This window comes from Saccopteryx leptura, chromosome 6, assembly GCF_036850995.1.
Source record: "Saccopteryx leptura isolate mSacLep1 chromosome 6, mSacLep1_pri_phased_curated, whole genome shotgun sequence".
NCBI lineage: Eukaryota > Metazoa > Chordata > Mammalia > Chiroptera > Emballonuridae > Saccopteryx > Saccopteryx leptura.
Genome location: NC_089508.1, coordinates 87,745,347 through 87,759,750, shown reverse-complemented (window position 1 = coordinate 87,759,750; position 14,404 = coordinate 87,745,347). Strand labels below are relative to the sequence as shown.

Sequence of the window (14,404 nt, the reverse complement as noted above, 5' to 3'; positions counted from 1 at the left end):
CATGGTGCACTTATGACAAGTCACAGGAAAGCAACAAAAGGCGACAGAAATGTGAAATCTGCATCAAATAAAAGGAAAACTCTCCCAGTTTCATACCTATTCAGTGCAGTTCGATGTGGGCTCACGCATGGATTTTTTAGGGCTCCTTAGGTAGCTATCCCGTATAGCCTCTACAGACTCGTCACTGATTGATGGCCTACCAGAACGGGGTTTCTCCACCATACTGCCGGTTTCCTTCAACTGCTTATCCCACCGAGTAATGTTATTCCTATGTGGTGGTGCTTTGTTATAAACATGCCGATATTCACGTTGCACTTTGGTCACGGATTCGAATTTAGTGAGCCACAGAACACACTGAACTTTCCTCTGTACCGTCCACAACTCCACTGGCAAGGCCATGGGCTGCTTCGCTGTATACACGGTGTTACGTCATCATCTGCACATGCGCACATGCTGCCACATCATCCTATAGAAACTGGGAGGGTTTCCCTTTTATTTGTTGCAGATTTCACATTTCTATCGTCTTTTGTTGTTTTCCTGTGACCGGTCAAAAGTGCACCATGACTTTATGGACACACTGTATATAGAAACAGTTCTAAAACCTCATGCAACAGAAAATGAAAAAAAAATTGTTCCCCGGTGTTATTTATATGCAATTGGTCCTTGAGTAGAGGAAACATTTGTGATTCACATGGTGTTTTGTACTTCAAATACCAGAAAATAAAATGAATGCTGCTGAGTTATAACAGCTCAAGCCGGGGCTTATCAGAATCAGATACTGACTGTTGGGGAGAAGCGTTGGAATGCACTGCCTTTTCATCCTCCAGGCAGCGATTTTCAACCTTTTTCATCTCATGGGACACAAACTAATAACTAAAATTCTGCAGCATACCAAAAACTGTATTTTTTGCTAGTGTGACAGAAAAAAAAAGATAGGTATAATTTTGATTCATTCACACCAGATAGCTATAGTGTTGGCTGCTGCCATTTTTTTATTTGACAATCTAAAGGAAAATAGGTCAATGCCCCTGACTAGTCAGGTATGGCACATTTTAAAAATTCTTGTGACACACCAGTTTGAAATCACTGTTTTAGATCAACGGGTCTCGAAGTAAATACCTCCCACCACCACCAGCTGAGTAGTGACAGGACCTCTGAATCAAGACCTACTGAATTAGGAACTCTCAGGGTAGGACTCAGCAGTCTTAATTCTGACAAGTTTTCCGGGTGATTCTGGTGTAGTTGGAATGTGAGAACCACTGAGCTAGATTCTAACGTTGTGTTTTCTTCACTGAGCAGCTTTTCCCTCAAGGATAGGGCACCAGGCACCAGAGAGCGCCCCCTCTCTGCAGTAGTGGCAGAGCTTACATGGGGAACAGATGTCTTTTTCTGGTTGATCATTCTATTTAGGGCATACAAAGTAACTGGCTGGTGACTAGGATATTTTGGCCAATCTAATATTCTGATTAATAGACCACTGCTACATAGAACCAAAGATTTTATCTAGTTTTGAATAACTGGCACATAACAGTATTAATCATATCTTAGTAATTTTTGGATGAGTCAGAAAATGTACCAGGATTATACAGAAGAGTTACTAATGTGAGTAACTGCTGGCAAAACACTGTCAATTAGTAGAGATGTCCAATTGACTGAAGTCTTGAAAAATCAGTTCATGTTGTATTTCTAAACCAAACACACACATCATGTGTCACTCCATACATTCCTGCCTCTTCTTGATGCCTTCGGGCCATCCACTTAGTCTTTAAAACCATCATTCATCTCTGGCACCAGGCAAATCTGGTTACCCCAGAATACACATTCATGTCCACTCTACTCTTCAAGAACCATACATATGATCAGCATTCACTCTTTGATTAACTAGATGATGAAAAACATGGGCTCATGTACTGAGTCTCACAGTATTTTACTGATGGATGAGAAACTGTGTTGTCTGTAATCACAACCTTGTTTCTTTTCTTCCTTGTAGAGCATAAAATGATGGGTACTTATTTTTTATTTATGAACACATGTTTATTAAATCAAAGGTATTAAAATAAGAAGGAACATTTTTCTTTTTCTTTTTTTTTAAGTGAGAATTGGGGAGATAATGAGACAGACTCCCACATGCGGCCTGACCAGGATCCTGTCTGGGCTGAGCTGAAATCAACTGAACTATTTTTAGCACCTGAGGCTAATGCTTGGACCAATGAACCATCCTCAGTGCCTGGGGCTGATGCTCGAACCAAGCAAATCCAGTGGGCCAATCGCAGAGCCGTTTGGTTGCTTCACTACCACCCACCATGAAAGCTGGAACACCCACTAGTGGGCGGGAGGGACCAGGTTGACCAGCACTGCAAAAGTGGGTGGTTTTTATAAAAAGGTTCGCCATCACAGATGTATATGATTCAAATAGTTTTATTTTTCTCCTGTTAATCTGTTTTTTCTACACGGAGGTTTTAGCCAAGAATAATAAAGGGCAGAGGGAAGATTAGATTTCCTCCCCATCACAGGGCTAAAGCAGCCACAGACAACATGTAAACCAGTGAGTCTGACCGTGTTCCAGTAAAACATTTACAGACACAGGCAGTGGGCCAGATTCGGCTCACGGTCACAGTTTGCTGACTGCTGTCCTAGAACTCAGTGCATCAATGCTCTGGTCAAATTTTGTTTTGTGTACAATTCCAATTCCCTCTGGTGCTCTCCTACGCCTTCTTTCCCATGCAGATGGAGAACATGTGGTCATCATCCTTGTAAGCACAGCCTGTCCTTGGACTTGAAGAGCATAATTAGGTTATTAGGGCAGATGTACCCCTTCTGTTGAAACTCTGGAGAGAAACTGTGAACCAGTCATCACATCTCCAAGAGCAGGAGGAGAAGTAAGACCCAGGGTAAGCAAGAGAACCTGAGGTTTGGGGATGGAAGGGATTTAGAAATCAACTATGCTGTCTCCTCATTTTATGGAGGAAGAAACCAAAGTCTAATGATAACAAAGGACTTGACCATGCCCATTTTTCCAGTAAGATGGACACAGGCAGGCAACACACTCCCCGCTCTGACCGCGGGCCCCCCAGACCACGAAAACCAGCAGTGCTGCAGGATGCCGCTCCCTGCCTGTGTGGCCTTCCTGCCCGGCTGCCCGCCTCTCAGCACAGGGTCGAGGCCCTCTGTGGGAAGATACTTACTAGCTCTCTCCCTGGGGGTTTTGGTGTTGAAGACCGAGAGCGGATTGTAGCGGTTAAGGGTGGGCTCCAGGAATGCCACTGGGATGGCAGCTGCCAGTGAAGCCAGACATTCTCCAAGGGCGGGGCGTTGTCTGGAAACAAAGAAGTCCGTTTAGAAGTGCTGCCAATCACAGGCTGGCCCCTGCGTTGGCGGGCCAGGCTGCTTCCCCATAGATCACTCCACGGGGTATCCCGGAGCCCTGAGCTCAGCAAGGTTGCACATACTTCTTTCTCTGCCATCTTTTTCTGGACACTAATCAATGGTTTACAATGGTCTCACTACTAGGAACCTAGCTATGAACTGGTTAAGGTGATATAATCACTATCTAGCTTTGTTCTTATCTCCCAGCGTGTCTAAGAGCAAGTTTTGCCGGCATCTACATTGAGGCTGATTTTCCTTGTTCTCAAAATGTTTTGAAATCCTCTGTATCTATTCCTTCTTTAAAGATTATTCATTTTAGAAAGGCGAGGTTGAGGAAGAGAAAGGGAGAGAGAGAGAGAGAGAGAAAGAGAGAGAGAGAGAGATAAGGGGGAGGAGGAGCAGGAAGTATCAACTCCCATATATGCCTTGACCAGGCAAGCCTGGGGTTTTGAACCGGCGACCTCAGCATTTCCAGGTCGATACTTTATCCACTGCACCACCACAGGTCTGGCTGTATCTATTCCTTACTATGGACAGAGCTTGTGTTCATCAGTGTGAATAGTAGTAATAGGCCAAAAGCACTAATTAGACAGAAAATAAAATACCTACCTTGTACTGGAAATAATAGGTACTAAAACATGTTGCTTGATATAGAGAAAAGATGCCTGACACCTATCACTTCTACCTTCTCCTTTCACAAATGTTTGAGTGTCCATCATGTATTAAGCTCTTGTTTCTCTGAAACAAGCAAGCAAACAAAAATAAAGTGCTCTGGATTCCTAGTTCAAGTTTCAAGTTCTCCAACTGAGAGTGCTTGCTTGTGGGACGACCAAGTCTGCAAGTGTAACTGATGGGAACCAGCCACTGGCTGGTCAAAGGAGAGCTGGTCCTGAAATGGTGCCTCTCCCTCGCAGACCTGGCTTAGCCTTGGAATTGTACTGTCTAACCCGGCAGGTCTTTCTGCGAGTGAGACAATACAGTGACAGTGCTGATTTTGAGGGCTGCTGTCTGTTGCTTTCCAATGAATGAGAGACCAGAGGCATCTGATTTTCACCCAAAAGTATCATCTCTTCCTGTTCATTGGCATTCAATCATGGACAGACCACACACCTGTCCTGTGAGTTACATGTGTGAAGTCAGTTCCCATATAAGGGGGAAGTTTCTTCAAATAAACCAATACTGTGAGTCCTATGTTAGACCACGATACCAAGATAATTAGTGAGATAGTAGGGAATAGTCTATAATTAAGAGCTGGAAGGTCTTAAGCATGCAAGTCCATCCTGTTTGCTTTGCTCTGTTACTGGTCAACTCAAATTGAGCACTGACGTTGTGTACATGAAGCCCACTTGCAAAATCCTGGACCCTGAGGGCGTCAGGCTGCATCTTTGGGGATGTTACAGAACCACCATGGAGAACACTGTCAGCAACAGAGGGCACACCTGTGGCCAAGAGCAAATGCTGACCTACTACTGCAATCCTGTGGGAACAGAAAGGCGTCCGGCCCTCACATTCCCTTCAGCTCCCACCAAACCCTGCACCCAAGCCCCTCAGCTGCCCTTTACTCTGACAACAGCCAACACATCTGGCAGCACCAAGAAGCCAGAATGTCAAAACTGTAGATGCTCTGGACGTAGATAACAAGCATTTACTATGTGGTGGGGTGAGAAGGAGAGGCAATTCTCCCTGCGCAGTAACCTAGACAGTTTTAGCCTTAGTTTTCTGGTGGTGAAAGTTCTTTCTCACTGAATGAAAAGGAAGGACTGAACAAACCCTGAAGTAATGTGATAAAACAGCATATCTCCATGGTTTGAGTTATCTGCACTCTGAAATTATTAAATGAAAAATTCTGGAAATAATTCACAGAACTGAAATTGCATGCTGTTCTGAGTGGCATGATGAAATCTTGTACCATCCTGCTGCATCCCTGCCGGGACATGAACTGTCCCTTTGCCCAGCACCTCCACGCTGCAGACACTCTGCCTGCTAGTCACGCAGTGGTCATCTGGCTTATCAGATGGACTATCACAGTATGCAGGACTTGTGCTCAAGTAACTCTTATTTATCTTAATGATGCCACTTTCACATAACTCTTATTACAGTATATGGTTATAATTGTTTTATTTTATTATTAGTTGTTCTTAATCTCTTATTGTGCTTAATTTACAAATTAAAATTTATCATAGGTATGTATGTATAGGAAAACACGTAGTATAGATAGGATTTTGTACTGTCCACGGTTGAGGCATACACTGGGGTCTGGGAATGTATCCCCTGAGGAAAATTAGGGACTGCTGTGTACAGAACTGCTCTGCTTGAGATGCTAGAGGAATCTGCTGGGCTTAAGAGAGGATGGGGGAAGAGGATAGGGAAGAAGATGGGGGAAGAGGATGGGAGAGAGGATGGGAGAGGGGATGGGGGAGAGGAAGGAAGAGAGGATGGGGGAGAGGATGAGAGAGAGGATGGGGGAGAGGATGGAGGAGAGGAAGGAAGAGAGGATGGGGGAGAGGATGAGAGAGAGGATGGGAGAAAGGATGGGGGAGAGGATGGGGGAAAGGATGGGAGAGAGGATGAGGGAAAGGATAAGGGAGAGGATGGGGGAGAGTATGGGGGAAAGGATGAGGGAAAGGATGGGAGAGGATGGGGGAGAGGAAGGAAGAGAGGATGGGGGAGAGGAAGGAAGAGAGGATGGGGGAGAGGATGGGAGAGAGGATGGGGGAAAGGATGGGAGAGAGGATGAGGGAAAGGATGGGGGAGAGGATGGGGGAGAGGATGGGGGAAAGGATGGGGGAGAGGATGGGGGAGAGGATGAGGGAAAGGATGAGGGAGAGGATGGGGGAGAGTATGGGGGAAAGGATGAGGGAAAGGATGGGAGAGGATGGGGGAGAGGAAGGAAGAGAGGATGGGGGAGAGGATGGGAGAGAGGATGGGGGAAAGGATGGGAGAGAGGATGAGGGAAAGGATGGGGGAGAGGATGGGGGAGAGGATGGGGGAAAGGATGGGGGAGAGGATGGGGGAGGGGATGGAAGAGAGGATGAGGGAAAGGATGAGGGAGAGGATGGGGGAGAGGATGGGAAAGGGGATGGGAAAGAGGATGGGAGAGGAGTTGGGAGAGGGGATGGGGGAAAGGATGGAAAACAGGATGGGAGAGGGGTTGGGAGAGGGGATGGGGAAGAGGATGGAAAAGAGGATGGGAGAGGATGGGGGAGGGGATTGGGGAGAGGATGGGAAAGAGGATGGGAAAAGGAGGGAGGAGGAGAGGGGGAGAGCTGGGGGAGAGGAAGAGAGAGAAGAAGGAGGAGAGGATGGGGAAGAGAATGGGAGAGAGAAGGGGGGAGAGGATGGGGAAAGGATAGGGGGAGAGGATGGGAGAGAGGATGGGAGAGAGGATGGGAGAGAGAATGGGGGGAGAGGATGGGGAAAGGATAGGGGGAAAGGATGGGGGAGAGGATGGGAGAGAGGATGGGAGGGAATATGAGGGGAGAGGATGGGAGAGAGGATGGGAGGGAATATGAGGGGAGAGGATGGGAGAGAGGATGGGAGGGAGTATGAGGGGAGAGGATGGGGTGAAGAGGGGAGAGAGGATGGGGTGGGGGATAGGATGGGAGAGAGGATGAGTGGAGAGAATGGGGTCAGAGAATGGGAGAGTATGGGGGATAGAAGGGGGGAAGGAGAGGGAAGAGAGGGAGAGAGCAGGAGGAGAGGAAGGGGGAGAAGAGGAAGAAGAGCAGAGTGGGGAGAGGAAGAGGAGGTAGGAGAGAATGAGGAGAGAGGATAGGGGGAGAGGACGGGGGTGGGAGAGGATGTGGGGAGAGGATGGACGAGCGAGGTGGCATAAAGCTGTGTATTCCTTGGAACCACTTCTCCACTACAATTTTCAGTCAAGTTACTAAACTTATAAAAAAGTGATCTTTTAATTACCTTAGAGGATAATTAATATATTTGGATTTATTCTTTATCTTTTATCTTCTTAGGCTTGGCTCTTTGGGGCCTAGCTGACAGCTTATTTGGCCATGAAGTATTTGAGCAGATAATTTATATAAAATCAGCCTCCAGCAAGCAAAAATGTCCTCAGTTAGGCAATTCACTTCTTAGTTAATGTCACAAACAGCTTTGTCCTTCCATTGAAGATCTGACGGCTCCCCTCCCCCTCCCACTTTTCCCCCACATCCCAGTCCCAGTACGCCCAAGGGGCAGGGTGGCATCCTTTGGACAAAACTATTTCTGTGGGCCTTGTGCCTTCCTTCTGCCGGCTCCACCGGAGGCTGTGTCAGGGGCAGAAGGGGAGAGTGGCCTGCGGAGAGGGCCCACACCAGGGCTGCTCTCCGGGAGCTCTGGCCACGGCTGCTTTGCTCCGAGCAGGCCGCAGGCCTGCTTCCCCACCGCGCATTCCTTCCACCACCTTTTCTTCTCAGTTACCTCCCTTCTTTGCTAAGCTTGAGAGGGTGGAAAAGTGCAAGGAGAGAGGCATCACGTTAACCTCAGACCCTCAGTGACAGCAGAGGTAAGGGCCTGTCTCCATCTAACACAAGGATCTACAAGAGGCTGCTATTGGTCAAATAAGTTTATAAAAATTATATATATGTTTCCTCACTTATAGTTTGCATTGGGTGTGGGAGACAGGCTATAAGCAGTCAGGATCCTTATAGCCTAAGGCTTAGTTTTAAGACTAAGCTTTTCCCCACACCCTTGACTGTTGCATGGTGTGGTGGTGCACTCTTATGAGGAATCCCATTATGCCTCAGAAAGTGACTTTATATCAGAGACTTCCTTGTTTGTATATTGGATTAAAGGTTTTGGTTTCTACACTATAAAATGGGGCAGAGGAGCCCATGCAGGAGGACAGCAGAGAAAGGCCACGTGGAGAAGAAGAGAAGCAGCCAAGATGGCGCAGTGCTGAAGAAGAAGCCAGTTTGTGCAGAGTTTGTGCAGAGAGAGGGAGGTGGAGAACAGAGGGAATAAGGCTGGTGAGGTAGAAACCTTTGATTCTAGGAAACTTGGATAAGTCAGTGGCTTTGGGAGCCCTGAATAGAAAGGGAAGTGTTTTCCTACTGTGTGTATTTCTTGCCCACCGGGTGCAAGCTAGGATTAAAACTAATGGCCCACCAGTTCTTGGATCCATTGTTTGATTACCGTCTGTCTGAATCAAGTGCGAACCTGCATGGGCTGGGTGGCTGTGGTGGTGGCCGTGGCTACTGGCTTTACAGCTGCTTATTTTATTTTATTTTATTTTTTTCAGGCAATAGTCTCACCATTTTTACCAACCACAGTGGCCAATATGGAGAAATACTGTATTTTCTCTCCTCAGTCTGGCCTTTTGAGGAGGAGTAGGAAATAAAGAACTAAATTGTGATGGGGAAAGAAATGTCATAGGGAGATCACTGAAGAAAAAAAAAATCCTGGAGGAAAATCAGGGATGATAAAGAATATCAAATCTGAGAGCAAATTTCAGTTGGCCCAGGGAGGTGAACCTTGGAAACAGCTACTCTTGTGTTGTCTTAGTGCTAAATTGACCCATTATTCCTCTTTCTCTCACCAAAATTAAAGTCACTCTGAACAAAAAAGAGGCCACATGCTGAATGTTGGTCAAATAAGTTTGTAAAATATTATCTTTTATGTTTCCTCGCTTATAGTTTGCATTAGGGGCTTGGTAGGGTCTATGAAATTGCAAATTACCTTCCTGCTTGGGCAGGGCCACTGTTTTGCTAATGTCTGCTGGAGGAGAGGTTTTCACAGCAGAATGTTTTGAAGAGAAGGAGTAGAGGCAGGAAGAAGCCATGGTTGCAGAGTGAGAACAGAGAGAATGAAGGTGTGCAGATGGGGAACCAGAGCTGAGGGGCTTTGCGAGCTCCGCTGAGACTGGTGAGGCCTTTGATTTTAGGAAAAACCAGAGAAGGTTCTCCTGGTTGTGGAACCGGGTAATGTGTCAGTAGCTTTGGGAACCCTGTGTGTTTGCTCGCCGGCCGGAGAGAGACTTTAATAAAGGAATGGCCCACCATTTTTGGCTCCATTGTTTACTGTCTGCCTGAATCTAATGTGAATCTGCATGTGCGTGGCCGTGGCGGCCACAACTGCTGGCCGCACACTGAACCCGACAAGCTCAGGGAAAAGCCTCCATGGTGGCCTCACAGGCTCGGGACCTAAAGTGAACACACAGGTTGGTCTGAAATGGAAACTTTCTAACTAAAAGCAGTTTGTGGTGGGTCATCATGTCCTAGAGAGTTATTCTTTATGTGAATTAGGTCAAGGCTTGCTTTGAAGACTGTTGCCTTTTGCTTCTACAATAATGTACCTGATAACATGACTGAAATGTAGGAGTAATCTTTTTCTGCCCCCTCTGGGCAGGCATTCCACCAGAGCAGGAACCAAACTCCTTCATTGTTATTATTATCATGTTAATTAACTTACCTATCTTGTGCCCACCTGTGTAAGAGAAGTTTCAGCATATACACTTTTACTTTTTACCCTTTCCCAGAGATGTCCTCTCTTTGTCTTCTCCTGCTTCCCTAATCTGTCACCAATTTCACATAACCCCCTTCCATCTTCCCCTTTGATTCTGATGTATAAAATAAGTTGTGAAACTGCCATTTTCCAGAGCATTTTCTCAATTCGTTGAGACTTTGTTTCCTGGCAATTGTCAACAGATTCACTCAAATAAACTAATAAAAATTCTTACAGGTTTGGAAGTTTTTTTTATGTTGACATCATGTATGGCCAGTAGCCACGGCCACCATCACAGCCCCCTGGCCCATGCAGGTTCGCATTTGATTCAGACAGACGGTAATGAAACAACGGATCCAAGAACTGGTGGGCCATTAGCTTTAATCCTAGCTTGCACCTGGTGGGCAAGAAATACACACAGTGGGAAAACACTTCCCTTTCCATTCAGGGCTCCCAAAGCTACTGACTCATCCGAGTTTCCTAGAATCAAAGTTTCTACCTCACCAGCCTTATTCACCTCTGTTCCTCATCTCCTTCTCTCTGCACAAACTGCACAAACTGGCTTCTCCTTCTGCATTCTGCCATCTTGGCTGCTTCTCCTCTCCTCCACATGGCCTTTCTCTGCTCGCCTCTCCCTGCTCTCTTAGAACGTAATTACTCTTTCCCCGAACAATGTGATCTCTCTTCCTTTTTTTTTTCATTTTTCTGAAGCTGGAAACAGGGAGAGACAGTCAGACAGACTCCCACATGCGCTCGACCGGGATCCACCCGGCACGCCCACCAGGGGCGACGCTCTGCCCACCAGGGGGCGACGCTCTGCCCATCCTGGGGGTCGCCATGTTGCGACCAGAGCCACTCTAGAGCCTGAGGCAGAGGCCACAGAGCCATCCCCAGCGCCCGGGCCATCTTTGCTCCAATGGAGCCTTGGCTGTGGGAGGGGAAGAGAGAGACAGAGAGGAAAGCGCGGCGGAGGGGTGGAGAAGCAAATGGGTGCTTCTCCTGTGTGCCCTGGCCGGGAATCGAACCCAGGTCCTCCGCACGCTAGGCTGACGCTCTACCACTGAGCCAACCGACCAGGGCGATGTCTCTTCCTTTTAAAACAGTGGTAGGCAACCTGGTCCCTACCGCCCACCAGTGGGTGTTCCAGCTTTCATGGTGGGTGGTAGCGGAGCAACCAAAGTATAAATAAAAAGATAGATTTAACTATAGTAAGTTGTTTTATAAAGATTTATTCTGCCAAACTTAGCGAAAATCTGACATAAAGTACTGGTAAGTAATTATTATTATATGCTTTAACTTGCTGTAACTCTGCCTCATAAATTTTATAAAGTAAAGTTACTTCCCTACTTTATAAATCACCATTACTGTGGAACCAGTGGGCGCTTAGAACATTTTACTACTAACAGAGATACAAAAGTGGGCAGTAGGTATAAAAAGGTTGACTACCCCTGTTTTAAAACCTTTTGGCGTGAAAGCCCTACCTCAACACACTAATATAATCATGCCCATCTCAAGCAAGAAGGGCAGCTAATATTATCACCTGGGCTACGGGCTTCCATGTGGGCAGCACCATCTTTAACAAAGTGAGCATAATATATTTTATCTGCCTAACACATCACAATCTCATAAAAGTGGATTCCTAGAAAATCCCATACAAAGGTAATCCTTGGGACAAAAGCCAGTTTTCAAGTGCTGCACTGACTCGAAGGACACACATGTCCCTGCCCTCCCTGATATTAATTACTAAGAGACCTGAGTCTCTACATGCTCACAACAGGACATTTTCTAATCTGGAGCACACAGTGCTGCGAATTAACCCCTGCGCCAAGTTAGATCAACAACAATTTTCCTGGCTTCTCCAGTAAAGTTCTATGCAAATAAAGCTCAGAAGTCTGCCAATTAATGCTCCTGGCTGTGAAATACCAGGGTGAAGGACCCTGGCCTGTAGGCCCCAGAAGACTGAGCTGGGCCAAGGCCTGCTGCTAGAATGCTTCTCTGGTCATTAGTGTGCCCCAGGGGGCAGTGTGGGTGTGGACCAATCTGAACAAGGGCTACACAAACAGCTCCATAGCAACCAAAGGATCTCCTTGAAGAGTTCATCACTAGCTATGGAAACTTTTTTTTCTCTGATTGACAGTTCTTATTGTCTACTATGGTACTTTTCATGGATAGTACTTGGTCAGTGCTGACAGACTAAAGAGAGCTCAATTTGTGTTTCAGTTTTTGTTACTTCCTAAGTCATTCTCTTAATTTTATTTCCATGGATTGGTATCTTGTTTCTCAAATGTCCATTGCCAGGGACACAGGAAGAGACAAAGTCATCCTAGCAATAATAATTATGCCTTGCACATATCTGGGGATTTGCAATTTTGAAAGTTCCTTCACAGATACTCCAGAGGATGCTAAGGAGGGAAAACAACATGTGGCGGCAGGGCAGAAAGTGGGTGTGGAGCCAGTGGCCACGGCCACCATCACAGCCTCCTGGCCTGTGCCAGTTTGCATTGGATATGGACAGACGGTAATGAAACAATGGAGCCAAGAACTGGTGGGCCATCACCTTTAATCCTAGCTTGCACCCGGTGGGCAAGTAAAAACACACACTGGGCTCCAAAACCCACTCATTCAGTGCTCACAAAGCTACTGACTAATCCGAGTTTCCTAGAATCAAAGGTTTCTAGCTCACCAGCCTTATTCACCTCTGTTCCCCATCTCCTTCTCTCTGTGCAAACTCTGCACGAACTGGCTTCTCCTTTAGCATTCCGCCATCTTGGCTGCTTCCCCTGGCCTCTTCCACATGGCCTTTCTCTGCTCTCTCCTTTAATGCTAATCTCAGGAACTGAGAGAGCAAGCTCCCGGTCTGCCCCACTTTATAGTGTAGAAACCAAAACCTTTAATCCAATATACAAACAAGGAAGTCTCTGATACAAAGTCACTTTCTGAGGCATAATGGGATTCCTCATGAGAGTTGCACCACCCCACATCAAAAAGGGTGGGAAAGGCTTAGTCCCAAAACCAAGCCCCAGGCTACAAGGATCCTGCCTGCCCACAGCCCGCCCCCAACACACATTAATATAATCACGCCCATCCCAAGCAAGAAGGGCAACCAATACCATCACCTGGGCGACAGGCTTCCATGTGGGCAGCATCATCTTTAACAAGGTGAGCATAATATATTTTATCTGCCCAACAGTGGGGGTTGGGGTGGGGTGGGGTATGGCACAGGGTACTAGGAAGCAGTCTCAGAAGGTCAGGGAGAGCGTGCAATATTTGATCGGAAACACTTGGTCAAAAGGGGGCAGGGAGAGAAGGGGGAAAGAGATCTCTAAAGTACATCTTAATCTCACAATACAAAAGAAAACAAACAAAAGCCATTAATAGTGGCAGCATCACAACTCTAGGATTTGAAATCATTAACTAACAGATGGACAACAGAAGCAGCCTTGACCTAGGGGGTTCTTCCAGCTTGACATACCAACACGGGAGTGTAAGACGCAGGCACTGCTATTCTCAATGCAGTGGAGAGCAGACGGTAATAAAACCGGGATGAATATATGAATAAAGTATTAAAAGTCAGATGAAGAGCAATCTTTTTCGGGTCTGACAGTTCAGAGTTGACCTTTCTTTGACCTTTGTTCCCTAAGAGAATAATGTATAAGCTTTTCAAAAAAATATACAAAGAAACATACACACATAGAAAATATGAGAATAAGTCCTGGTCAGTTTGCTCAGTGGATAGAATGTTGGCCCAGTGTGCAGACGTCCCAGGTTGGATTCCCAGTCAGGGCACACATAAGCAGCAACCATCTGCTTCTGTCTCCCTCCATCTCCCCCTTTCTCTCTCCTCCCTTCTCAGCCAGTGGCTCAATTGGTTCAAGCATTGGCCCCGGGCATTGGGAAAGCTCAGCTGATTTTAGCATCGACACCAGACGGGGGTTGCTGGGTGGATCCTGGTTGGGGTCCATGTGGGAGTCTGTTTTCCTATCTTCCTTCCTCTGACTTAAAAATAAAATAAAATAAAATATAAAATATTGAAAAAATATTCACAAATGCTTATTGGAAGAAATGAATGAAAGACACCTTCCCTGAGTGTCATTTTTAAACAATTCCCATCAAATGAAAAATTTTATTTATTTATTTGCTTATTTATTTATTTTTTTCTTCTTTTCCAAGTGAGAGGAGGGAAAAGAGAGACAGATTCCCGCATGTGCCCTGATCAGGATCCACCTGGCAACACCCATCTGGGGCCGATGCTCTGCCTATCTGGGGCCCATGCTTGCAACCAACCTATTTTTAGCACCTGAGGCAGAGGCTCCACAGGGCCATTCTCAGTGTCCAGGGCCAAATCATGCTCGAATCAATTGAGCCATGGCTCAGGAGAGGAAGAGAGCAAGAGAGAGAGAGAGAAGGGGGAAGAGGAGGGGTAGAGAAACAGATGGGTGCCCTGACTGGGAATTGAACCCAGGACATCCACGCTGGTCCAATGCTCTACCGTTGAGCCAACTGGCCAGGACTCAAAAGGAAAATTTTAAATGAATTTCTTTCTTGATTTCGGTATAAAATGTGGTTAAAACTTTTGTTTGCCCAGATCCTAATCTGAAAT

General features: G+C 46.4%; 1 protein-coding gene across 1 annotated transcript in view; it reads right to left on the bottom strand.

The window, feature by feature from the left end:
• Positions 1-14,404, bottom strand: part of RYR3 (ryanodine receptor 3) — a 605,631-nt gene that overhangs the window by 73,239 nt on the left and 517,988 nt on the right. Inside the window, 1 exon segment of the mRNA XM_066388565.1 lies at positions 3,186-3,316. Within this exon segment, the coding sequence (XP_066244662.1) occupies positions 3,186-3,316 (131 nt within the window).